The 25,704-nt window shown below is 34.8% G+C and overlaps 1 protein-coding gene across 1 annotated transcript in view; it reads right to left on the reverse strand.

Annotated features, from left to right (window-relative positions):
• LOC150100342 (serine/threonine-protein kinase DCLK1-like) overlaps positions 1-25,704 on the reverse strand; it is a 427,047-nt gene that overhangs the window by 216,346 nt on the left and 184,997 nt on the right. Inside the window, exons 8-9 of the mRNA XM_090402717.1 lie at positions 21,795-21,914; positions 7,105-7,251 (exon numbers count right to left, since the gene is read on the reverse strand). Of these exons, the coding sequence (XP_090258843.1) occupies positions 7,105-7,251; positions 21,795-21,914 (267 nt within the window). The remainder of the gene's footprint in view (positions 1-7,104; positions 7,252-21,794; positions 21,915-25,704) is intronic.

The raw sequence follows: 25,704 nt of genomic DNA on the forward strand, positions 1-25,704 counted from the left end.
TCAATGTTGCAAAATGTAAGGATTTGAGATTTGGTGAGCAACGATGGGATGCAAAGTATACACTTGGTCAGGAAACTTTAGAGGATGTAGAGGAGATGAGAGATCTAGGAGTGATGGTGAACAAGGACCTGAAATTCAAGGGCCATACTGCACAAGTTATGAAGACATCACATCGGATAATGGCAATGATGTGGAGGACCCTGATATGCAGAAATAGAGAAGTTATGATGCCAATGTGTAAGACCTTGATCAGGCCTCATATGGATTACTGTGCACAGATTTCGTCGCTGGGTTTTCATGGTGATGAGGATATGCTGGAAAGGGTCCAGAGAAGATTCACAAAGGTGGTCAGTAGTCTTTGGAATGTGGAGTATGAGGGCAGATTGAGAGAATGTAAGTTGCAGAGCCTCATGAATAGGAGGAAGAGGTCAGACAACACATGGATTATTATGCTAAAATCTAGTTGCTTAGTTTTCATTGTGATATGGATAACACACTAGAAAGGATGCAAAGACAAATGACGAAAGCGATTTCAGGACTCTGGAGTGTTGGTTATGCAGAGTGTTTGAGGGAATATAGATTGCAGAGTTTGGTGGACATAAGGAAAAGAGAAATATAATAAAGACTTTCAAGTTCATTATGGGATGTTACCAGATTAATACAGAAGGAATTATAAAAAGAGTGGGCAGTAAGATGCGAAGAGCAAGAGGCCATCCCTAGAAGTTGTATGAAGACACGGTAGAGAAAGGTGTGAGGAGCAGATTTGTATGTATGAAGACATGGTAGAGAAAGGTGTGAGGAGCAGATTTTTATGTGGAGAGTTGCTGATGAGTGGAACACACTGCTAGAGTGCATTGTGAATGCAGAAAGTGTAAACAATTTCAAGGCTCAATATGATAGCCATACTGGTTGAGTTAGCCTCCCATGATGAATCTGACTCCATGGAGTTAACTGTAATAATAATAATAATAATAACTGAGAAATCATAGAAATCTAACAAGGATTTATACTTAAGTTTTGAGTTTTGTAGATATGGAAAAAGCATGTGACAAGGTGCCAAGAGAAAGCTGTTCAGAACTCTACAATATTATGGGGTAAAAGAAACGCTATACATAGTCTATATTTCAGATGCAAATCACATTCTGTCCACTCATATTCATGATCTATATGGATCACATTATCAAAGAAAGAAAGTGACATTAAACCTGATATCAAAATCAGAGATATCATAGCTCCAGATGATGTTGCACTTCTAAATAAATCTAGAGCAAGTCTCCAGGATTCTTCAAATGAATTGAATAACAACTGTAACAAATTTTGCATGAAAAGTAGCAATAAAAAGACTAGAAATGCCATTTCTAAGAAGAATTAGGGGATTGAATACATGGCACCAGAGATAATATGGAAAATGAAGATATTAAGAAGAAAGATGAATTGTTGGCATTCAGAAATATGGTCACTTAAACAGAATGGATGAGGAAAGGTTAGAAAAACAGGCGCGTTGATGCCCAGATGGCAGAAAAAATCAGCAAGACCAAGATCTTAATGGATTGAATTAGTCAGAAGTGTCCTGGAAGATAGAAATATAAGATGACAATAATGAAGTGCTGATAACTGAGAGACTAATTTTCAAGAAAATTGCTGATAGGAGGTTAATAATGATGCAAACTTAATCACATGTTACTGTGATAGCAACCTGTACAGCCCTTGAAATCCATATCTGAAAATTAATGATGATGATAAAATAAATCTAATGCCTTTAATACCTAAAGGAAGTAGAAAACCTAACATAACATTTTGAAAACTGGTAGGCAGGTGGTCCCCACTTTAAGCCATCACCAATATTGGAGCTTATGGGCTACCAATCATTTTTAAGACTTGTGAGAGTATGGCAGACAACTGCTGTGTTCTCATGATCCTAAACCCTAACTGGTATTATTACTGAAAGAGTGTATGCTCTATGGGTTTTTTTCCTGAGTTGACAAGAGAAAAACTTTAAAAGAATATATCTCATAGAGGACATCCTACAACATAGCAGTGATATTCTGAGTTGAAAGATAAGTCATATTTTGAACATAACTGCTGATATTGAATTCATTTTTGAATGTTTGCTTCTATTGGAAAAAAATAAGCTGCTACTTGTATTATATGCTGTTCATCATATCACCAAAGCAAAGTAGAACAATGGGCTGTCATATTTTGAACATAACTGATTGTTTGCTTGTTTGTTGCTGTGAATATCTTGTATAGTTTTTTTAGGGGTAAAAAGCTGCTACTTGTATTATATACTGCTTATTATACCACCAATTAGATGTAGAACAATAGTGGAGGTGCAGCAGTGTATCTGGAATCTATAAATGCAGATCCTAAGTTCAATTCTGGTCATGATTTCTAGAATAGGTGCTTATCTAGGAGTGATGAACAAAATTATGATTTTGACCAATAGTATTCACTTTGTCTTCTATAAGTGGCTGTGATGAAAAATTCACTACTGTGTAATCTTTTTGTAGCTGCAGCAGAGATGTTTTTGCTTTGGAGAGCTTCAATTTTTTTTTTTAATATGATGGTTTCTTTTTCAAATTCTTTAGATTGCAGTTTTAAATTATGTTGTAGATTTATAATACGAAATACAGAAATGTAGTTGATTTCAGAAATCTACATCTCTGAAACAGTAGCAACTTCAATTCCAAACTTTCGGTTCCTTAAAACTGCAGTATGAATTTTCAAACAGCAACAATGTAAAGATCTTTTCACAGATAGTTATCTGAAACTACAGAAAACCTACAGAAAATTGAAGAGATAGATTTAAAGTCAGGTAACACTATTTGAATGACTCCACAGTAAAATGACATGCAAATAAAATGAGTCTGCAAATCACTATTATAGAAAGCCAAAAGACATGGTCTGCCATGATCCTCTCCGGTCATAGTTCATCTTAGAAGCAGGTCCATAAGACACAAACTATAAAAGCAAATAGAACAAAAAAGGCAATCGCCAAAGACCTGAATGTATTTCAGAATAATAAGCCAATATTTCTGTCAGAGTATTTAACACCACTGTACCAGAATTTTTTATACCAAACTAGAAAAGCAAACCAAAAATTATCAATTTTTATGGATTGGGGATGAAAGAATATGATTATTACTACAGGAATCTCCATGGAGTCAACAGACTTATCTTGGGAAATCTCATTCAGTAAGCATATTTATTATACTGAACCTTAAACACATAACTGATTCTCACAGTCCCACCATTCACAAAACATTCCACCAATTCACTGCAATGACCAACTACTCTCAATATAAAAAGTCTATTCTGTCCTACCTTCCTTACCATATACCTTACAACTTCCACAGATGACCTTTCATTCCTCTCCTCTTTTTATAATCCCCTCTGTATTAATCAGGCAAAATCTCCTCACTGACTTACATATCTCTATCATGTCTCCTCTTTTCTGCTTATCCATCAAACTTTGCTATTTACATTCCTTCAACCTCTCCCCATAATCACTATTTCAGAGTCCTGATATTGCCATAGTCATTCATCTCTGGATGCTACTGTTTCCGCATCAAAATGGGAACTAGATGATGCTTTATACAGTGACACAACCACTTCCTTATCACAGAAGCAATGCAATGAGTAGCCTTTGCAATGCTTGCAATGTGGTTTCTAAACAATGTCAGTGATAGGGTGGCCAACCACAAGCTAGGGCATTATTTTCTTAAGTTCCCTAATATATATGTATATGTCAGGAAGCAATGCATATTGCATAGTTATTCAGATTGATCTCATCAGAACCATTTGTAATTCAATATATATATTTTTTAACTTCAATAGTTTATTCTCTGTAGAAGAAATTGCATACACACAGAAAGAAGATAAACAAGGACACAGCATAATAATGAAATTTTATGTATATATTTTGTATATAATTGACTCTTGCTATGGCAAAAAATTTGTACAGAACAGCAAGAACAGAGATTGCAGCAGATAATTTGCAATAAGGAATTTTTTCCAGTATAGCATTTTGCTATGGAGCCTTAATTGGGACTATTCAATAGTTTTTTATGATGAGCAAGTAGTCATAACTGTTTGCTACAGAGAAAGTTTTTTTTTTTTTTTTTTCACCCACAAGAGGCACAAGAACCTATAGCACATCAGTGTCATGTGTGTGGGGTGCAGATAAAGACTGAGCTGAATGTATACAATTTTAAATTGTTTTGGAAGTGATATATACTGAACATTATCATCATTTCCAACTGTACTACCCAATAAAATTGGAATTATAACAAAAAAAAACAAGAAGTTTTTATTAAATTATTCTTGATTAATAAAAATGACTAGAAGGTAAACAACATTTACAGCATTTTAAGAAGGATTAGTGATGAAGAGATCAAAAAATTGTCCAATATTCTGGTTGGCATGTAAACAAACAATTTGTAAGAGATCACTAGTGATAGCAAATGACTTAGAATCTCCATTTGCTAGATCAATGCAATAAGAAAGCCACTTAGTTGTGAATATTCAAATCAACAAAGAAGACCTCACTATGAGGGAGGAAAGCTAGAATATAGACAATATTAAAATAAAAGAAAAAAGGAAGTAAAGAAGTTCAGAACAAATGGTAGTATTATAGGAGTAATAAAAGCAACAAAGTAATCTGATATAATGATATAGCATTTAACTAAAAAAGGATTCTAGTTTACATTCTCTGACGAAAAATACTAGAGAATATAATATGTAGAAGTAGTATCACCTTCAGCACAAAAATTAAAGAGTGTGATGTTAAAAGTGATATGCTAATATGAGTTATATTATGTTATTATTCATGTAAACACTACTAAGAGAACAAGAAGGGAGGAAATTAGCTAACAGGACCATCATAATAAAATGTATAACTGAATATCAGATAATGCACTGGTTGTTGTAAAAATAATTGCCATAACATCTCAACTAAATCTAAACAGCTTATGTGAAGAAATTGTAGGTCTGACTCTCACTAAGCAAGCACCACTGTAACAAACTACTGGAAAGTCCCAACCAGAGCACTATAGGTAAAAAAAGGAAATTCACTGTACCAACTATTCATTGTACCAAAATATTCCTGTGGCATTCTTCTGAGCTTGCTTTAGTATGAGAATCGACTGCATTGCTGTTCCAGTTAAAATATAATCTAGCCTGGGCAACTAGATTTAAAAACTACTTGATGGCTCATAAGATTTTAAAAGCATGAATTTATTTTTTTTTTTTTTTGTGATCAACAGTCATGACCAATGTTAAGAATGACTATCAAAGCAATCAATCACTCTGTCAACAGTATTTTATGTCAGCAATCAGGGATATTTATCTTGAATAATATTAATGGTATTTAAAAGAATTTCCATCTAAAGTACTTGAATGTAAATATGTAAATGTCTTCAGTTACAGTCCCAGTATGAAATTACACTGCATATATGCAGTAGGATTTTGTCATTATGACAAGTTAGCAAAACAAAGTTAATAAAATAAGAAACAAAACAAAAAATTAGCAAGAATATCACATAATTAAAATTAAGACTATTAAAATGATTTACATATTTATAAACAATTATGTGGCTTACACATGAAGAAAAACATGACAAAACATGTTGAACAAACTGTTCAAACAAATTGAAGAAACAACAATTGGCAGTCCTATCTCACCTCACCAGCTTTAGCTAATTATTTTATGGAGCATCTCAAAAATCAACCCCTCCACATTATTCTTCCTGAACCTCACACCCATATTAAGATCACTACTGAATATGAATCCAACAACCATCTACCTTTTTTTTGGATACCTTAATAATTCAAAATCCTACAGTCATGTTAAATTTTTGGTTTATCAAAAACCAACCTTGACTGGAAGATACTATCATTCATTGCAGAAAATAGGTATTATCAAAAGTCTTATACACAGAGCTCATATGATCTGCTCTTCTGATTCCCTTTTGTTATATGAATTAAATAAAATTAAAATAATCAATCTGATGTCTTAGTTATTCACATGTGACATCATTTTGACACTGTATGGTCATCCCCATACCTCAGTGGGTTTTGGGAGTGAAGCATTCTGCTAGAAGAAATGGTAGGGCCGCCGATACCCTTTCCACAAAGAGTTGGCAGGACAATCAAACATCGAACCTGCAGCCTCTTGGCTGGAGAGTGGCCAACTACTTGGCCAACCAGGCCAGCATCTGATGTCTAATGGATACAACAAAACTACCATTCAGAAAATTATTGATAATTATCATCCATCGACCAGCCTACAATCTGATGGGGAAAGAATTTCACTACCTACCTTAGAGGTATCACTGAGCAAATAGCACAGATTCTTTGCAAATTCAATCTATACACTTCCATCAGACCTGCTCAGAAACTGTCTTCCATCTTACCATCTGCAAATGATATCCTGCCACCTGTATCCTTACCAGGTGTTTATTAAGTACCTTGCTTATATTATCTTTGCTGCTTTGAATAAACTGGCCACTGCTTTGCTTAGAAGCCAAGAATGTCAAGACTATATTGAATTTTTGGAATTCAACAAATCCAGCCTTGTTTCTCATACTATTGACATTAGGTTTCTTTGAAACCAGACAAAGATTCCTCATTCCAGCAGGTTCAAATTTGATTGTCTTTTCTGGGAGGCATGTTGTATGCTATGAAATCATCTGAACCTTAACTGCTCTAACTGTATGCTAATCTACAAGTTTGGGGAGGCAATCACTATTTAATTGTTCATAATTCTTTAAAAAAAAAAAAAAAATCTGCACAAATATTTAAAATTGTTCCTTTAAACAATTGCAATCCTGTCAACTCAGCTGAAACAAGCAATCAGCTAGTAAGACACAAATAGTAAGAACAACCTACATGACCCACTCTTGTGATTTATGTTTAGAAGGTAGTTACTGGTCTTTCTCCCTGATTATATCCATGTTATATTGGATAAAATGTATCAGAGATTTTGAATAAAATTCTATATTTTTCTGCATGTGTAAGCCACATAAGAATCTATAAATATGTCTAGTACACGTATTCCCTTAAAATAGTTAAAATGATTTACTTTAATTAAATAATAGCACTTACTAATAGGTTCTCAGGCTTTATATCTCTGTGAACAATGTTTTGTGAGTGTAAATACCTGAGGGCACTAGCTAGATTATATATCATTCCGCTGGCATCTTTTTCTGTGTATTTTGTAGCTGATGCTATAGCATCAAATAAATCACCGCCCTGAAATAATCCATTACCAAAGAAAAGAGAATTAATATATGCTTTGAAATAAAGCATTTAAAAGAAGGAATACACATAGCCATATACAAAACAATTTCAAATTTTAATGAATTTGTGCATATATTAAAACAAAAATAATTTAGAAAATAGACTGAAATAGGAGACATTAAAGATCCATTCTTATTTCATAGCTGAAGAAATAATAAAAACTTTGAAAGTTTCTAAAAATTGCCCAGAGAGCTAATGAGAATATAAACCTTGGCACTGGAGTTTGTTAGTATTTTTTGATGCAAATTTCACTGATTTGACAGCTGTTTCAAACTGGTTGATTCTCATCAGAGAATCAAGCAGAAACCTTAAGAGAGCAAGAACTCTCATGCAATACCAAAGCAATTCAATGTCAGAGAACTGTATTTTTATAAGTGAACTCTCAGTTAGTGCATAAATTGTAATAATAAAAAAAAAGAGCCAAAGGCTCTCTTTTTTTTATTATTATTACAACAACAGAAATGTAGAAACATTTCTGTTGAACTACAACTAAAAAAAAAAAAAACAGTTCAACAGAAATGTAGAAAGCTCCATAAATTGACCATAGAGTTTATGAAAATACAATCCTTGGCACTGGAGTTGCCTTAGCTTGCACTACTTAAAAGACATGAGTGTTGCCAGGCATTTGTATAGTTGCCTTTTATTAGTGCTCATGAGAATTTTCAGAAAATTTCTATTATTTCTTAGGCTATAAAACAAGGATGGATCTTTAATATCCTCTATTTCAATATATTTTAACATTGCTGAAATTATGCCTTTGGCTCTTTTTTTTTTTTATTTTTTAGTATTACAATTTATGCACAGAGAGTTCACTTATGAAAAATACAACTCTCTCATATAGGATTACTTTGATATCGCATGAAGGTTCTTGTCCTATTAAGGTGTCTGCCTAGTCTTGAGAACTAACCAGTTTGAAAGAGCTGTCAAGGCCAGTGACACTTGTATCAAAAACCACTAATAAAAAGCAAACTAAGGCAACTCCAATGCTGAGGATTGTATTCTCATAAGCTCTCTGGTCAATTTTTAGAAACTTTAAAAGTTTCTATTATTTGTTCAGTTAAGAAATAATATAAAGTCAGATCTGATTAATAAATGAAATAATCTTCAGTTATTCGTCAGATCGTTAATATCTCCCACTTCAATCTATAAAAACGTTGCCAAAATGAAGCCTTGGTTCTTTTTTTGATTACTATAATTTAGAAAAGTTAATCTAATTAGTATGTACAAGAAAAATATAAATACGTAACTGGATCCAGATATACACAATGCATTTTTCTTCATACATATACAATGATGGTGTGTCTGTTTCACATATATTTTTAAAAAAATACACACACAAAATCTCATAAATAGAAATTATATAGTTAGGTCAAAACCTCTAGACATACATTCCTCTCATCAGCCTTCAAGTAAAAAACACAGACATACAATTCCATAATATAACTTCCAAGTATTATTATTATTATCTTCAGATGTCATATAATCAAAGACTCATCATGGGAGGTGCCTCTGTCATACACACAGCTCATTGTACTGTGCCTTAAATACATTCACATTCTCTACAGACACCAAATTGTCAGGCAATGCATTCCAATCATTCAGCACTCTCCATGCATAAAACCTTCCTTTTACTCCTTTGTTCACACCCTCCTAATACAGCTCCCATGGAATGCGGGACTGTATTAGGATGAACTCCTTACCAACTTATATGTCTCTATCATATTACCCTCCTCCTCCTCCTATCCACTAGACTGTAAATTGCATCTTCTCACCCTTTCTTCATACTCAACATTCAGGAGACTAGAAACAACTTTAGTCAATCACATCTGGACCCTTTCCTGTACCTCTTCATCCTTTTGAAAACCAGGTAACCAAATTGTGGCCTAGTAAGGTCTTATATAATGAAACCAAAATCTCCTTACTTCAACTCACTATCCTCTGCATCATTGACAGAATTTACTGTGTTGTCCTCACAATTTTAGCAATGTGTCTTCTAAATTTTAGATCCCTATCCACCATTACACCCAGATCTCTTATTTCTTCCACCTCCTCCAATACACACTACCACCATTCCACATTCCATTTCTGTTCTCCAAATTTTCAAATCTTACAGCATTGAATAACAACCCCACTGCCATGCCCATTCATTCAGTCTATTTAAGTCCTCTTGTAAAGCTACATCTACTCTACTTCTCATTCTTCCCTGCATCATCTGCAAACAACTGAATATCCCCATTCAAACTTTTCTCAATATCATTAACACAGAGATTAAACAGCAATGGCCCTAAAACAGACCTTTTAGGCACACCACTAGTGACTTTACTCATCTGGGATATTGTTCCCCATCCACAACTTGCTTATACCTATCAGACAGCCAATCTCCAATCCAATACACTAATCTAATATCCAACCCCATCCATTCTAGTTTAAGTATCATGTGGCAATCTATCAAAAGCCTTTGTAAAATCGATCAATCTAAGTACACTACAGTGTATCCATCTCCCCTTGTCTGTCCCTGCCACCTTACTGTAATAAGTAAGCAGATTATTGACTTTGCTAAAGCAAATCCATGCTGTCCATCAAAGAGAATGGCACTGTTGTCAACTAAATTCTGGATCCCTGTTCTCATTAACCTCTCCAACATGTTAACCACAACACCTGAATTTGAAACTTGAGTTCAAATTCAGGTGTACTGCTTCATAAGGGAGGGTGATAGTTCAAAAACTATCACCCTCCCTTATGAAGCAGTGCACTCTTGCCTCCTTCCACTCCTTTGAAACTTGGCCCAATGTCGGGTTCCAAAGTTCATTTCCTGTTTCAATATTGATCACGCTGTGTTTTCCTGTCCACCCTGAATCTCCCTATTTGTCTGTCTTGCACACTTGATCTCTCATTCTCTACACTCATGCTATCTACAACTCCATTTGTAAACACCTTCAGTTCCTAATATCTTACTCTTGCTTTTCCACACTGCTTCTTACTTGCTCAGATCCATTTTCTGCATGCATTACTCTCCCTTCCAGCAACAGCACCATTCAAATGCAGTTCATCGCTCTTATACTATTCAAATAATTCTTCATACTCATCCTACATCAACAAACTGCACTCCTTTATCTTCACACATTTCCGCTACATATCATTGTCATACTTGGGCAACACTAACTACCTTTCCTAGCACAATATTATCTTTTATTTTTCTCAACAACCTCCTGATATTCCAGTCTTACATTCTTCTTGTTTCCAATCAAGTCATTTGTTCCTATTACCACTACCAACTCTTTTGCTTGCTTGCTTCTCATATCCAACACTTCAATCCTACCACTCATTCTACCTCTCAGAAAACAAACTTTATGCATTTTTTTTGCTCACCACACAACACCACTCACATGTCATTCATTACCACTTTCATTTGGGCATCATTCATTTCAGTCCTCTTCACTTTTCTATACATATCTACAATCCTCCTCATTTTACTCCCACTTCATCTTCACCATCTCAGCTCTCATACTGCATCATTTTTTCACTATCATTCTCTCTCACGTTTTTTTTTTTTTTTTTTTGCCATCAGTCCTACTCATCATGTTATTGTTACTTGCAGTCTATTTTTCACCATCATTCTTGCATACTTTCTTAAGATCAGTCTCACTCTTTTCTTCACCATCAGATTCGCGTTTTTTTAACATCTGCACGATCTTCCTCAACATCTGTTTCACTTACAACACAATGTTCCCTGCTCTGATCCAAACAAGCTGCATGATCTATTAGCATATCGTACTCCCTGCATACTCACATTTGCTCCTTTCTCTTATTCAACCTCTGCACATAAACATCAACAACATCTCCCCACACATACATGTTACACTCACCGCACTGTACCATACGTATTGGATAAAATTACACAATACCATCACATAATAAATATAAAATCTATATATATATATATATATATATATGTGCTTAAGCCCATATGATGACCATTGTTTTATACTCACCACCTAGTGACCAGCAAGTATCATCTCATTCTCTATTCCTTTCCTTGTATTCTATGAATAATCTGCTCTTTAGTAATTTGATAAAATAACCATCAACTTATATATTATGATCGTATTAAATCTTTTTCTCCTATCTTCCAAGCCATACAAGATTATGTTCTTGCATCCACTGAAGGTGGACTGTGGGAACTAAAAGACCTGTTATTATCTTAATTACTTTTTGATCTCTTTCCAGTCTTCCATCACTCTGAAAATCAGGTAAGAAAATCTGGACATAGTGGATAAAGTGTACTATGAGCACATCTGATGTGATCCTGTGTTAACAATGTATATACAGTATATTGAGTGATAATGAAAAATCACAAGACTCCATATCTGAGTGCAATGACTTTGAAGTTAATCATTTCAGAATCCAGGAAATGAGTGACTCGAGATCAAATAAAATATAAAATATATAAGACCAAACAAAGTATACACAAGATAAACATTCAAATTTATAAACAAGACTATTCTGAATCCACAGCCTTCTGATTACAAAAATTAATATCTCTGAGATCAATCTTTTTAGAATCATAGAGGATTATTCATTTATACACTGACTCACACTATTACTGAATTGTTTTACAAACAAATGAATATTATTAGCATGTAACTATCATCTGCTAGACATAATGTCATATTTCTCACAGCAAAATTCTATAGAGAATAACTGCTCTTTAAAATGAGTTCTTTATTAAGGCATTTTTTGAAATGTAAATTTTTAACATCCATAAAACTATGCATATGTATATCTATCACACTGAGTATGAATACTGTTTTACCTCAGGTAATCTCAGAATGGAAAGTATAATTACAAATCCTCTTTCATCAGTTTTACAAACTGAATGTAAAACAAACTGACAATGTTTTATATTTGGTACCTGAATGTATCTGGAAAATTGGGCTCTTCTTCATTTGTGCTACTTTACAGTTCAGTTTGTTTAACTCCTTCACTTGTTTCTGAATTTAATTATTATATCACTTGTGTATCTTTGAGACATGAAAAAATTTTCATTTAGGTGTGTGTGTGTGTGTGCGTGTGTTTAAACTGAAATAGAGCACTTATTGGGCTTCCTTTCTAGTGCTATCCATTTATGTATGCTATTAATCCATAAGTCACAAGACTCACTTTTTTTTTCAGAAGTGTCTCAGAAAAATTAATTTTCGAAGACAACTAGTACATATTCCAGTAATAAACGCTTATATAAACTGTCTGAAACAAATCCTCTTGTCTCCGTTCTTAATATTCTCCCAGTTCAGTGTGCTACTTGGATATAGGGATTGTAATGCCTGTAAACCAGTTTACCAATTTACTAGTAAAGAAGCAAAAAACCTTTAAAAATTTATAATTCGGTGTTTTCTACTGGTATTCTGTAAATCAAAAACATTTTAATGCATATTGTAATTATTATTATTATTCACACCAGAACTGCATGAGGTTAAAAAAAAAAAAAAAAAAAAAAAGTCGGTTAAGATAAAAAGCCAAATGGCTTTTTATCTTAACTGATTTATCTGGCACCTTAATATAGAAAATAAGGGGATAAACATCCTTTGTTGTTTTATAGCCAGTAAGCGAAACTAAAGATCGATAACTACGATCTATAAGTTTCATGCCGAAAAACTATCGGCGAAGGCAATTCGAAGTAAAGGTGGAGCAAGCTCCCTCATTATTCTTGATATTTTCTCATAATGTAAAACACAGCTCCTAGGAGATATAATACTGTCATTACATTATGAGGAGAGGTCACTACCCTGACCGGTTTCAACCTTTTTTGAGGTCTCATCAGTGAGTAGGTAGACCTGGAAGATATCAAAGCTTAGTGAAAAGAACTTACATACCTTCACTATACGAATGCCATAAAGGTGTAATTATATTTTAGTTAAGATATAAAGCCAAATGCTAGAAAACTAGCCATTTGGCTTTTTATTTATATGTGTTTTACATTATGAGAAAATATCAAGAATAGTGAGGGAGCTTGCTCCACCTTTACTTCGAATTGCCTTCACCGATAGTTTTTCGGCATGAAACTTATAGATCGTAGTTATCGATCTTTAGTTTCGCTTATTGGCTATAAAACAACAACAAAGGATGTTTATCCCCTTATTTTCTAAAAAAAAAACTCATCACAGAAAGCAAATACTGTTATACACAAGGTCCATCAAACTGTCTTTCAAATTCATTCCATGAATCTGCATTCACCACAGATTTTATAATTTAATTAATAATTTTATTGTAAATAAATATTATTGTATTTAATTGTAATTATAATTTTATAATTGTAATAATTTTATTGTTGACTATTTTTTTTTTAAATATAGGTCCTTGTTTGAATAAACCATTCTGACTTGATAAGTCTGATGACTGTGTAGCCACATGCTTATGTTAGCAGTTGAGTGCTTGCATTATAACGTCAAACATTTCGTGATTAATTTAACATTGTAGCAGCAATAACTCGTAAAGTTAATACATTCACTCCAGGCTGTGTCTCATAAGAGTTGTGAGTCAGGTGGAACTCTCTTGACAAAATAACATGCCATTCTTCACCTGGCAGGCACATTTTTACAAACTGTCAAATATGTACAGGGTGTTCGGGATAAATTTGACAGTTTCGTAAGGAAAAAGAAAATCTTCTTTGTATCTATTAAATTTAATGAATTGACAAAAAAACATTACAGGCAGAGTTAATTACAATACTATCAACAAGATTTACTCAAAATAACCACCATTAGCATCGATCACAGCTTCAATTCTGCTTCGGAACCTCGAACAAGCTGATGCTACTGTCTCCCTGGGAAGGGCCGCAAAAACTGTTTTAATTTTATCCATTAACTGGGCTTTTGTATTACTGGAAGTGCGATTGGTGTCTTTTTCAACTGCGCCCCATACAAAATAATCCATGGGGTTAAGGTCTGGGGAGTTTGGAGGCCAAACATTTGGACTGGTGAAGTCGTAGAAATTTTCAGACAACCATTTTTGACTTTTCCCAGAGGTGTGGCAAGGGGCCGAATCCTGCTGCCATACATACGGCCTACCATTGGCTACCCTTGTTATCCAGGGCTTGACTACAGTTAGCAACTCCACGAACAAAGCCCGAATTCCAATGCCAGGGTTCTTCAACACCTGTTCCTGCAGATTTGCGAGGAATTCTGCTGTACGAACGCAATCAGATCGTCTGCTAGGGATCTTTCTTCTTGCTACATCCTCGTAGTCACCATTGCAAGTCTCTAGTTCATGCCTGATTGTTTTTACTGTATTCAGGGAGCATTGGGCAGCAGTCGTAATATCCTTATTTTGATGGCGGGCACGAATCATCATGATACAAGTTATTCTCTTCCATGATTCAGGTGGGTTCCAGCTATCCATCCTTTCTGACATCTTGTATATGAATGAAGAAGGGTCCAAACTTTTAAATGAAGAGAAGTGTGTGTTAATACATGTAACTTACGGAAAAATATAATTAATTATAAATATGTCAAATTTATCCCGAACACCCTGTATATGGCATGCCAGAAAGTTTCGATTTCATAAACTTTTATTTCTAAAAGTAGTATTTGTGAGCCATCTTATTCATATAGAAAATCTCAAATATAATGTTATAATCTTATCTTATTTCATAAAAATTAAGGTAAAAAAAAACCAGTATTTGCTTTTTGAAAGTTTGCAGAGCATTAATATAAATCCATTTATTTCTGCACTTAGTGAAGAAATATATATGAATTAAGAAATTTTCCTTATCAATTACTTTGATATAGTGTTATAACATTGTACTTAATTTAGTGCTACAATAAAATTTTCATTTTGTTTGGCTTGGTCTGTGCAGTATGGTGCTGGGGGGAAATTTCACACACATGCATGCACACAAATTCACATTTAATGTCCACAGATGCTATATGGTCACTCCCGTACTTCACGAGATTTTGGGAGTGAAGCCTTCTGCTAAAAGAAGTGGCAGAGTCACAGATGCCCTTTCCATACAGAGTTAGTAGAGAAATCACAAACATCCATGACCATGGCAGGATTCAAACCTGCAGCCTTTTGGCTAGAGAGCAGATACACTAATCACTCAGCCAACCAGGCCAGCTGGCCTCTATATACAAGTAGCCCAGCAAACTTTGTTTGCTTACATTTTGATAAAGGATGAAACCAAGAATACAACTTCTTGGCATGGGGAAAAGGATATTTTTCATCAAACAGAGTCGTATAATTCAGTCGTCTCTAATTACACTAAATATATCAATTGTTTTGATAGACACTTTTCCCTTCATATTGCAATATTCCTATTGTATGTTTTGACACTTGTTGAAAGTTTTTCCACTTGGTTATTCTATAAATTAAAGATACAAAGAAGTTATATTCTTGGTTTCGTTCTTTATCCAAATGTAAGCAAACAAAGTTTGTGCATGAAGTCACTTTCCGACTGGAACATGTATATAGAGGCTAATGACTTCACACCAGTTGCCTTAGTATCCCATAATGCAATGCAATGCACATGTCCTTGCAGACATGTATAATGCTAAGCATTATGGGAAGGTTTCATCTCTAAGCAAACAAAGTTTGTGTGTGAAGTCACTTCACAACTGAGACATGTATCTCGAGGCTAATGATTTCACACCAGTTGCCTTAGTATCCCATTATGCAATGCACATATCCTTGCAGACATGTATAATGCTAAGCATTATGGGAAGGGCCACTACCCAGACCGGTTTTGACCTTTATTGAGGTCTCATCAGTGGAAGCCAGACCTAGAAGTGATATCAAGGTTGAAGTAATACAGAAGTCATATTTCCATATAGAAGCAGTCAAAAGGTGTCACACCTTATACATAGGGATAATAAGGCAATTGATGTGAAGTCATTAGTGTTTATACATGTAGCCCAGTCATGAAGTGATTTCATGTGCAAACATTTTTTGCTTACACTTGAATAAAGATGAAACGAGTATATAACTTCTTGGCATCTTTAATTTATAGCATAACCAAGTGGAATAGAATATTTTAGTAATAAGGTGTGTCACGTTTTGACTACTTGTATATGAAAATATGACTTCTGCATTATTTCAACCTTGGTATCACTTCTGGGTCTGGCTTCCAATGGTGAGACGTCAATAAAGGTTGAAACCAGTCTGGGCAGTGGTGCTTTCCTCAAACTCCTGGTTCGAGGATACACTGTGGTTGGTCGGCGAATTTGGTGCTCCTGTGAAATTGGTGATTTTTGCCTGTTTTTATTGTGTTTTCCCTCAGAAAATAAGTGTTTTTTAGTATACTAGTGTAGATTTTTATTTTTTAGTATACTAGTGTAACTAGTGTAGATTTTAGTGTTTTTAGTGTATTTAGTATTTTATCACATATTTTTATTAGATATTTCAAAATTTTGTATACGTTTGAAATGGAGCCAAAAAAGGGCAAGAAATGTAATGCTAAAAAAAAGCATCGCAGACAAGAACAAGGTTAGATCTGCTAACAATGTTATTGAGGAGGTTAATGAGAATGAAGACAGTAGCAGCTATGAAACTAAAACAAATTAGATATAAGAGGTACAACGTTCAAAAAACAATTGTGAAAAGGTATCAATGCAGAACAGATCAATCCTCTGGAAATTTCAAAATATTTATATAAACCAATTTCTTACCTTTGGAATATTAAAAAATAGCAAGTCACACATTGGTGCTCTTGAGTGGTTTTACTAAAATAATGATCTATTTTGCATTGGAAGGGTAGTAAGCATGTTGCCTAGGTATGACTGTGGTGAGATGAGGCAGAGAGCAAGGATTATGAATGATATGCTGACTGAAATGTGTGGAATGAGTTTGAAGGGCGAAGTGAACTGAATGGGAGCGATGGACTGCATTTGAGTGGTTATGGTGTGAGTCACTTGGAGAGACTGCTGCTGGAAGGTAGAGAAGTGAATAGAGAGAATGAATCAGATTGAGAGGGGAGTGATGTGGAAGAGCAGGAGAGTAAGACAGGAGAGATTGAAGAAGTGGAAATGAATGGAGAAGTGAGTGGTATGAGTATAGAAAATGCGAGAATGGGTGTGCAAGAAGAGCAGGGAAACGGGGAGGCTCAGGGAGGACAGGGGTACACAGCGTGAGAAAGGGGGATGCTCCAAGGGGAGGTGAGAGAATGTGTAGACAGGAAAGGAATGACCTGGGATCAGAGGGAAATGGTTGGAATTGAAGTGGGCTCTAAAATGAATAAGCAGAAAGGGAAATGGCCCCAGTCGAGCATGGAGAGATCACATCGAGTGAGTGGTATCGGTAGAACTAACTGTAGATCCAGAAATGAGCTGTTGTGTTTGTATACAAATGCTAGAATTATAAGAAACAAGGCAGATGAAGTGGTTGCACTAATTGCATCTGTTCACCCAAAGATTGTCGGAATAAGTGAGACATGGTTGAAAGAGGACGACATCCTGACAGGAATAGAGATGGATGCTATGATGTGCTTCGTGAGGATAGAAGGGGTAAAAAGGGAGGGGGGAGTGCTATTGATGATAAAGAAAGAGTTATGTCCATACAAAGTAGAGATGCAAGAGGGAAATAGTGCCAGTGGTTTTGAGGCAGTATAGTGTGAGATAGAGGTGAATGGAATCAAATACTTGGCTGGAGGTTGTTATAGACCACGTAACGTGGATGGTCGTGATAATGAAATGTATCATCAAATTAGCTAAGCAAATAAGAAAAAGGTGATCATTATGGGTGATTTTAATTATGGCAATATAGACTGGAATGATGAGGTAGCAACTGGAAGTAAAGAAAATGAGTTCCTTGAGTTTTTGAGGGATAACTACCTCAGACAGTATATAACAGAGGACACGCGAGGATTGAGGGTCTTGGATTGGTCATCTCATCAGAGAATGTAATTATAAATTAGGTGTCAAATCATCCACCAATTGGTGAGAGTGACCATGAGACGATTACCTGGGTAGTTGCCAGCAGTGTGAGGATCTCTGTGAGAAAAGGGTATATGTGGAACTACAAGAGGGGGGGAGGTGATTATGAAGAGCTCAGGAGCCAGCTTGCAGGTGTAGCATGTAATGAGGAGTTAGCTGGAAAAGAGATCAATGCAGCTTGGGGGATTTTCAAAAACTATCTAAATGTATTCCAAGGGTGAGAAGGTTAAATAAGGTAGGTGTGTGAGATGGATGAATAAAGAGATTAAGCATGCAATAAAGAGAAAAAGGGCATTGTGGAGGCACCATAAGAGAAGTGGAAATAACCAATTCCATGAGGTCTACAAAGACCAGGCAAGGAGGATGACTTGGTTGGTGAGGGTAGCTAAAGAGAGGTATGAACAGCAGTTAGCTAATGAAGCTAAAAAGAATCCTAAGGAGTTCTTTTGATATTTAGCCAGCAAAAGAAAGAATGATTATGGAAGGATGACATTGATTGGAGAAAATGGTATAAAGACAGCTGTTGCAGAATGTGTGGTAGAGATACTTAATGAGCAGTTCATAAAGGTCTTTCAATCTTGTGAATGTGACTTCATGGAGAGATTGAGAGCAGTTGATGATGGGGAGGAGAGACTGACTGTAAGTGAGCAAGAGATGTATGGGGGAGTTGAGCAAACTAGATGTTTATAAGGCTGTGGGACTTGATAATATATCACCACATATTCTGAAGGAATGTGCCAGGGAATTGATGCTTGCCTTGACTTCTTTTTTTAATACGAGTCTTGCACTCAGTCAAATTCCTAAGGAGCGGAAGGAGGGCAAGATTGTGCCACTTCATAAGGGAGGTGATCGAACTCAAGCACAAACTATACACCTATCTGTGTGTCAGGGATTGCGGTTAAGTTGTTGAAGAAGCTTGTATGAACTAGGATCCAGAATTGGGTTGAAAACAATGGTATTATCTTTGATAGACTGCATGGATTTACTAAAGGGAGGTCATGTTTTAGTAATCTACTTACTTATTAAAATAAAGTGACTGCTTTCTTGGACAGAGGAGAAGGATACACAGTAATATACTTGGATTTCACAAAGGCTTTTGATAGAGTACCTCATGATAAGTTGACAGTCAAATGAGAGCAGATGGGGTTGGAAATTAGACTATAGTGCACTGGATTGGAGACTGGCTATCTGATAGGTATCAACAAGTTGTGTATGGGGGAGCAATATCCAGGAAAAGGAAAGTCACTAGTGGAGTGCCTCAGGGGGTCTGTTTTAAAGACATTATTGTTTAACTTGTATGTTAATGATATTGGTGAAGATTTGGATGGAGATATTCAGTTATCTGCATATGATGCGAAGTTGGCACGAACCATAAAGAGTAGAGAAGATGTTTTGGCCTTACAAGAAGACTTGAATAAATTGAGTGATTGGAACAGAAATGGGGATGTGAGTTCAATGTTGCAAGATGTAAGGTTTTAAAATTTGGAAAACAAAGATTAAAATTTGGAAAACAAACATGTAGTTATTGTAGCGAATTTATATTAGGTGAAATGCCCTTTAGCACACATGTACATCAACTGTTTACCGTATAAAGTATTTATTGTTGAAAATTGTCTTCATTTTCAGCCAGGAAAGCGCATTAAAATCATAAGTGTGTTAATCTGAAGCTGAGCACTTTATTTTCTGGTGAGTTACATACAATATGTAATGCTTTTTTTTATGTAAAAAAATTATTTTCATAGTAATGCCCACTTACAGCACTTTTGCGATATTGTTAAAAATGAAATTAGTAAATTAATTGATGGAAAAACAGATTTAAATTAGGAGGAACTGGTACAATTAACAGATGACGTCAAAACAAATGGCAGGGAAAGTTCTGCCGAAGATTCTGATTGCGATGAATCCGTTAAACAATTCAGTTTAAAGAAATTAGCAGGATTGAACTTGGCAAGAAAGTTATTGTATAGATGATCTCTCAAAGGAGCGCTCTGGAAAATTCACGAGAAAATTGGATATTTGTTTAGCTCCGTATTATGAACTTTATAAAAAATTGCAGCATAGTGGTAAGTAAGGTCTTATTACTGACTTCTTGATAACTAAACCAGCTGAAGTATGCAATGAGAATTATACAAATGATGTTCAAGAACTTTCAAGTGATGACAACATCCGGCCACTTATGATAAATATAAAGAACATCTTTGAAGAGAGTGATGACGATTAAAATATACGCTTTATTTTACTGAAATAATGTTGGATTCAATATCCACTTAATTTGAACACTATTTTATTTTTCCTAAAACATTTATGCAATATATGCAATGAAGTTTACGTACAATTTATAATTTTATACTATGTATTTGTTTCATAGTTTGCTTTCTTAACTTACATGAATTACCTGAATTAAATAAAAATATTTTTTTGTTGGATATGTCATTTTTTATATATAATCTTTTAAAAAAAACGATTTCGTAATCAATTTTTTTAAAACGATTTTTTTTATAACCTTACTTTTTCTATGTGATCTGAGTTTCGCATAACGCAATTTACATAATGCAGCATTTCTATGGAACCTAACATCCGCGTTATATGAGGGTTACATGTATTTCAAAGTGCAATACATACATTATATAACTGAAATCCCCCAATTATCTGTCCACACTTCCAGTGCATTCAAATCTTCCTAAAAAATGCAACATCAGAATAATTATAACTCTCCAGAACTTCCCATCTTCTGCAAATAACTGCATAACTTCTTCAAATCATTAACTGTGATTACAATGTAATGGCAAAAATGCAGAACTCTTCAGCAAGACATTTTTTTTCCTTTTGGGGATACTGCTTTCTCACAAAGCAGTATCCCAAACATATTACCCATCCATATTTTGCTTCACTATAATACTTCCTCACAATGTGGCAATCTGACATATCTCTTAATAAAATGTACAAACGTTGTATGCAAGCACATATTGTTACTATTATTAAATAAAAGTATTAAATTATTAAATGAAACTTGCTAAAACAATGTTTTATAATCAAGCCTAAGCAGATCTCCATAAAAAACATCCTATATTCAGCAAACCAATATTGTATCCCAGTCCTAACAGGCTCTCTAACATCTTAAAGAAATATAACAGAATCTAAACCAGTTTGCAATTTGAAGCTTTTATTTTGGCACTACTCTTTTATTATACTACTTTATTTTCCTCCAACTCCATTTTTAACCTTCTTTGTTGATGAGTGCTTAATTGATGAGAAAATCAAAGAAATAGTCTGCTTTCTACATTTCCTAAAAACAAGCAATTATATGTCCCACTGACTTCATTAACATCGAGCTGATTACTCTTGCACATATCTCAAAAATTATATCCCCATATATAATTCCTCCCCTATCTGTCTATACTCTTAAATTGAACAAGATAATTTTTTCTATTACCTTGCAATGAACCAGTTTTAATGTGCACTTTTTTTTTCATTCCTGGAATACTGACAAAAGCCAACTTTTTTTTTTTTTTTTTATCAAACCAATAACTTACTGAATAGGCACTATGCTTGTAATCCAATAAAAAAACATACCTTCACAAGTTCCATTACTAGATAAAGCTCATTTTCATAATCAAATTCTCCAAGCAGCTGAACAATATTTGAATGCTTGACCTTCCTCAATATAGCAACCTCACTTGCTATCATATGTTCCTAAAATATTTAAATAAATGAAAAAAAAAATCACTAAAACAAAAATTTTATTTTTGTCATTACTGAAAGAGTATTTACTCAAATGCAAGAAACATTGGCTGATGCCTAAAAAGGAAGCAGTTTCATTCATCTCTTAATATAGGAAGTAATAAAAAATTATACTAAGAAACTTAACATATTTTAAAATACAGCAATCCCTCGATTAATGCATCCCTGATTAGTGCGTCATTTTTTTCGATACCCAAATTTGATTAGTGAATCTCTAAAATTCGATTAGTGCGCCTATATACATCTTAAAAATATATGTTACAGATTTTAAAAATTTTCGATCGATATATTTTTTATGGCTAACTATTTAAAAAAAATCACTCACTAGGATGAAATAATTTAGTTACTGATTTGAAACATTTTACAAAGTTATTTTTTAATGGCATACTATACTATTTCCATGTACACTATGTTCCAAATTTACTGCCAAAATTTATGTCATCTGCTTTACATAATATTTTGTTGATCATATCTCGTGCAATTGTTTTCCTTACTTTTTTATTTTAAATTATTTTCCTAATCTTTAATCATGAGTAAAAGAATTAGTGAGCAAAAATTAGAAGTGTGAAAATGATTCGAAAAGTAACTTGATTGGAAGAAAAACTTGGAATGATAACACAAAAATGGGTGAATCAACTGCTGAATACAAAGAGAAAGGTAAGGCTGCTTCAAGTTCATCATGCATGCACTTGAAATCAAAGTATTATAATGATTGAATTACAGAGACTTCTTTTTACATGGATCGAAGATTGTAACCAAAAATGGATCCTGCTAAACACTGGTATTATTAAATCAAAAACATTACACCTCTTTGTAACCTTAAAAGAAAGAGCTATCAATGATGGAAAAGAAAAAGAATTCCATACTAGTGCTGGGTGATTTGAGCATTTCAAAAAGAGAAATAGCCTATATAATGTTCTAATCACAGGCAAAGCTGCAAGTGCAGATAAGGAGATATCCAGAGATTTTGAAGAAAACTGTGTAAGAGGGGGACTATTGTGATCAATCAATATTTAATGTCGATGAAACCGGCCTTTTTTTTTTGGAAGCAAATGCCTTCCAAAAATTTTCTAGCCAAATCAAAGAAATCTCAGCCTGGTTATAAAGTCGCAAAGTCAAATGAAATTACTGCTAGCAATATGCGAGTCATTTGGAAGCGCATTCTTCCACATTGTGCAAATGATTTTAGAGGCTTTTCAAATGAATCTAAGTTAATTAAATCTCATTCTGAGAAGGTGAGTGATTCCGACCTGCTAAATTTAGATGCACAGCAGGAAGATCCTGAAGAATATGAAGAAAATTTAATCATTGACAAGCCCAAAGATGTTTCACAGAAACAATTTGAAAATAGTTTTCGTACAATCGAAGTTTTAAAGCAGCAATGCTTAGAGACTGACCTTGGTGAAAAGAGAACCAGTAAAATTTGCAGAAGAGGCAATAGAGCCATACCATCAGTTGTATGAAAAAAAGAAACAGAATGCCCGCCAAACTACGTTAGCTCAATTCTTTGTTAAGATGCAGAATAATAAATTTATATTCTGAATATGTTTTATTGTCTTTCAGCTTCATGGTTTTCTTTTAGCTAGGCCCTGAGACATACCCTAATTCTTTTATTAAAAAAAAAATTAAGGGTCAAAAAAGAAATCTGAGGAACGAATTATACATTTTCCCATAGGTTATTGTATTCGATTAGTGTGTTTTCGATTAATGCGCCTGTTTGAAAGAATGCAATAGGCACATTAATCGAGGGATTGCTATACACAACATAAATATAATACAATTCAAAATACACAACAATTATCAATCTAAATTCTATAAGTCATAATTTAATTATCTATATTTAGGCAGAGAAGCAACTATACATGAAAGTAGTCATATGCCAGCCTGGTTAGTCCAGTAGATAACATCACTCCAAACTAGCAGTCTATGAGTTTGAGCCTTGGGCCATGTGGCTAAATGTCATATAAGTGGTAGATGAATCTCATTACTTGATATCAAGCCACACAAACCTACAAATTAGCAATCTCAAATGACTTGAAAAAACAATACATTATTATTATTATTATCCTGACCTCCATGGAGTCTTCTGACTCCATGGAGGTCATGGGAGGTCAACACAAAATCTCTTGTATCACTCCTTGAACTTATCCACTGTCCACATGTTCACCACCCTCTCAAGCAATACATTCCATGCTCCCACCCTTTTACTTACCCTTTTACTCACCACTACCTTTTGCAACTTTCACGGATAGCCTCTTGTACTTGCTCCTTTCCCTCATTCTACCAAATACTCCTTAGTGTTAACATGATAATAACCCTTCAATAGCTTAAATGTCTCAATCATATTGCCCCTTTGTCTTCTATCCACCAAACTCTGCAGCCTGCATGCCCTCGGCCTGTTTTCATAATCATTATATCAGTGATGTCAGGACCATACATTTCACAATGTATAGTCCTGATATCACTTTTGTTATCTGGCTCTGCACCCTCTCCAAGGTTACTTCATTCCCTTCAAAACAAGTGACCAGATGTGGTCAGATCAAAGCATTATACCATAGGACCACCACACTTTTATCTCTTGTGGTCATGTCCTCCTCAACACTGGAGCAATTCTCTGACATGTCTTTTCACAACCTTTCCAATATGTCCTCGGAACTTCAAATCTCTGTCCACGATCACTCTAAGATCACTTGCTTCCTCCATTTAGTATAACCCCAACAAGTGAGTATAAAGTATCCCATCTGTGGATCCCAAATTTTAAAACCTTACATTTAGTTGCATTAAGCTAACATCTCCATATGATTTTCCACCTTTCCAGCCTATTCAAATCATTGCGAAGAGTCAAACATCACACTGTTACTAATAACCCTCTCAAACTTCACATCATCAGACAACTGAACATCTCCCTGTGGTATTGTGACAATATCATTAGCATAAAGATTGAACATTAATGGTACAGTACTGAATCCTCTCTCACTTGCTCTCTGCTGCCATTCTCTTACATCTACTTTTGTTCTTCTCACACTAGCCAACCTCTCCATCCTACTAATATCTTCATTCATCCTCCTTGAACTTCATCTTCATTCCTTCAATCTTCATTCTCAGAAGTTCCATTTCTCTCTCCACACATCTTGATTTCCAATTACACTCGCACACAATCATGGCCGTCGATAAAACATCTCTGTCAGCTACAATGACCAAGGTTAAATCCACTCATATGTCTTTAATATTCTCTCTATCCTCCAACACACTACTGGTGTGCACAAACTAAGTTTCACTCATTTCAGCCCTATTTATGTTGTTGCTAAATCCAGAGATCGAGATACTTGTCTCCCTGCAGCTCGCACTGCTTACATTTCATGCATACATACATATTCCCGTCCCATGTCTGCCACATTTTTAGACAATTGGAGGCATACATACATACCATGTGGAGTTCTGGGCTGAGGAGAATGGATGTCAATTTAATGTGACAAAATGTAAGGTTATGCATTTTGGGGTGAAAAGACTGGCAGCAGTATACCACATTGGTGGAACTGTACTCCAAGAGACTGATGAGGCCAGGGACTTGGGAGTGTTGGTGGATAGGGAGATGAAGTTTAGGGGGCATATTGCAAAAGTAGCTAAATCACATCAACTCACTTGGTTGTTGAAAAATACCTTGACGAGCAGAGACAAGCAAGTTATTGTACCTCTGTACTGAGCCCTGATAAGACCTCATCTCGACTACTGTGCCCAGATT

This window comes from Typopeltis vanoorti, chromosome 13 (genome assembly GCF_054136105.1).
Source record: "Typopeltis vanoorti isolate ZY-2024b chromosome 13, IOZ_Tvanoo_1.0, whole genome shotgun sequence".
Taxonomy (NCBI): domain Eukaryota; kingdom Metazoa; phylum Arthropoda; class Arachnida; order Uropygi; family Thelyphonidae; genus Typopeltis; species Typopeltis vanoorti.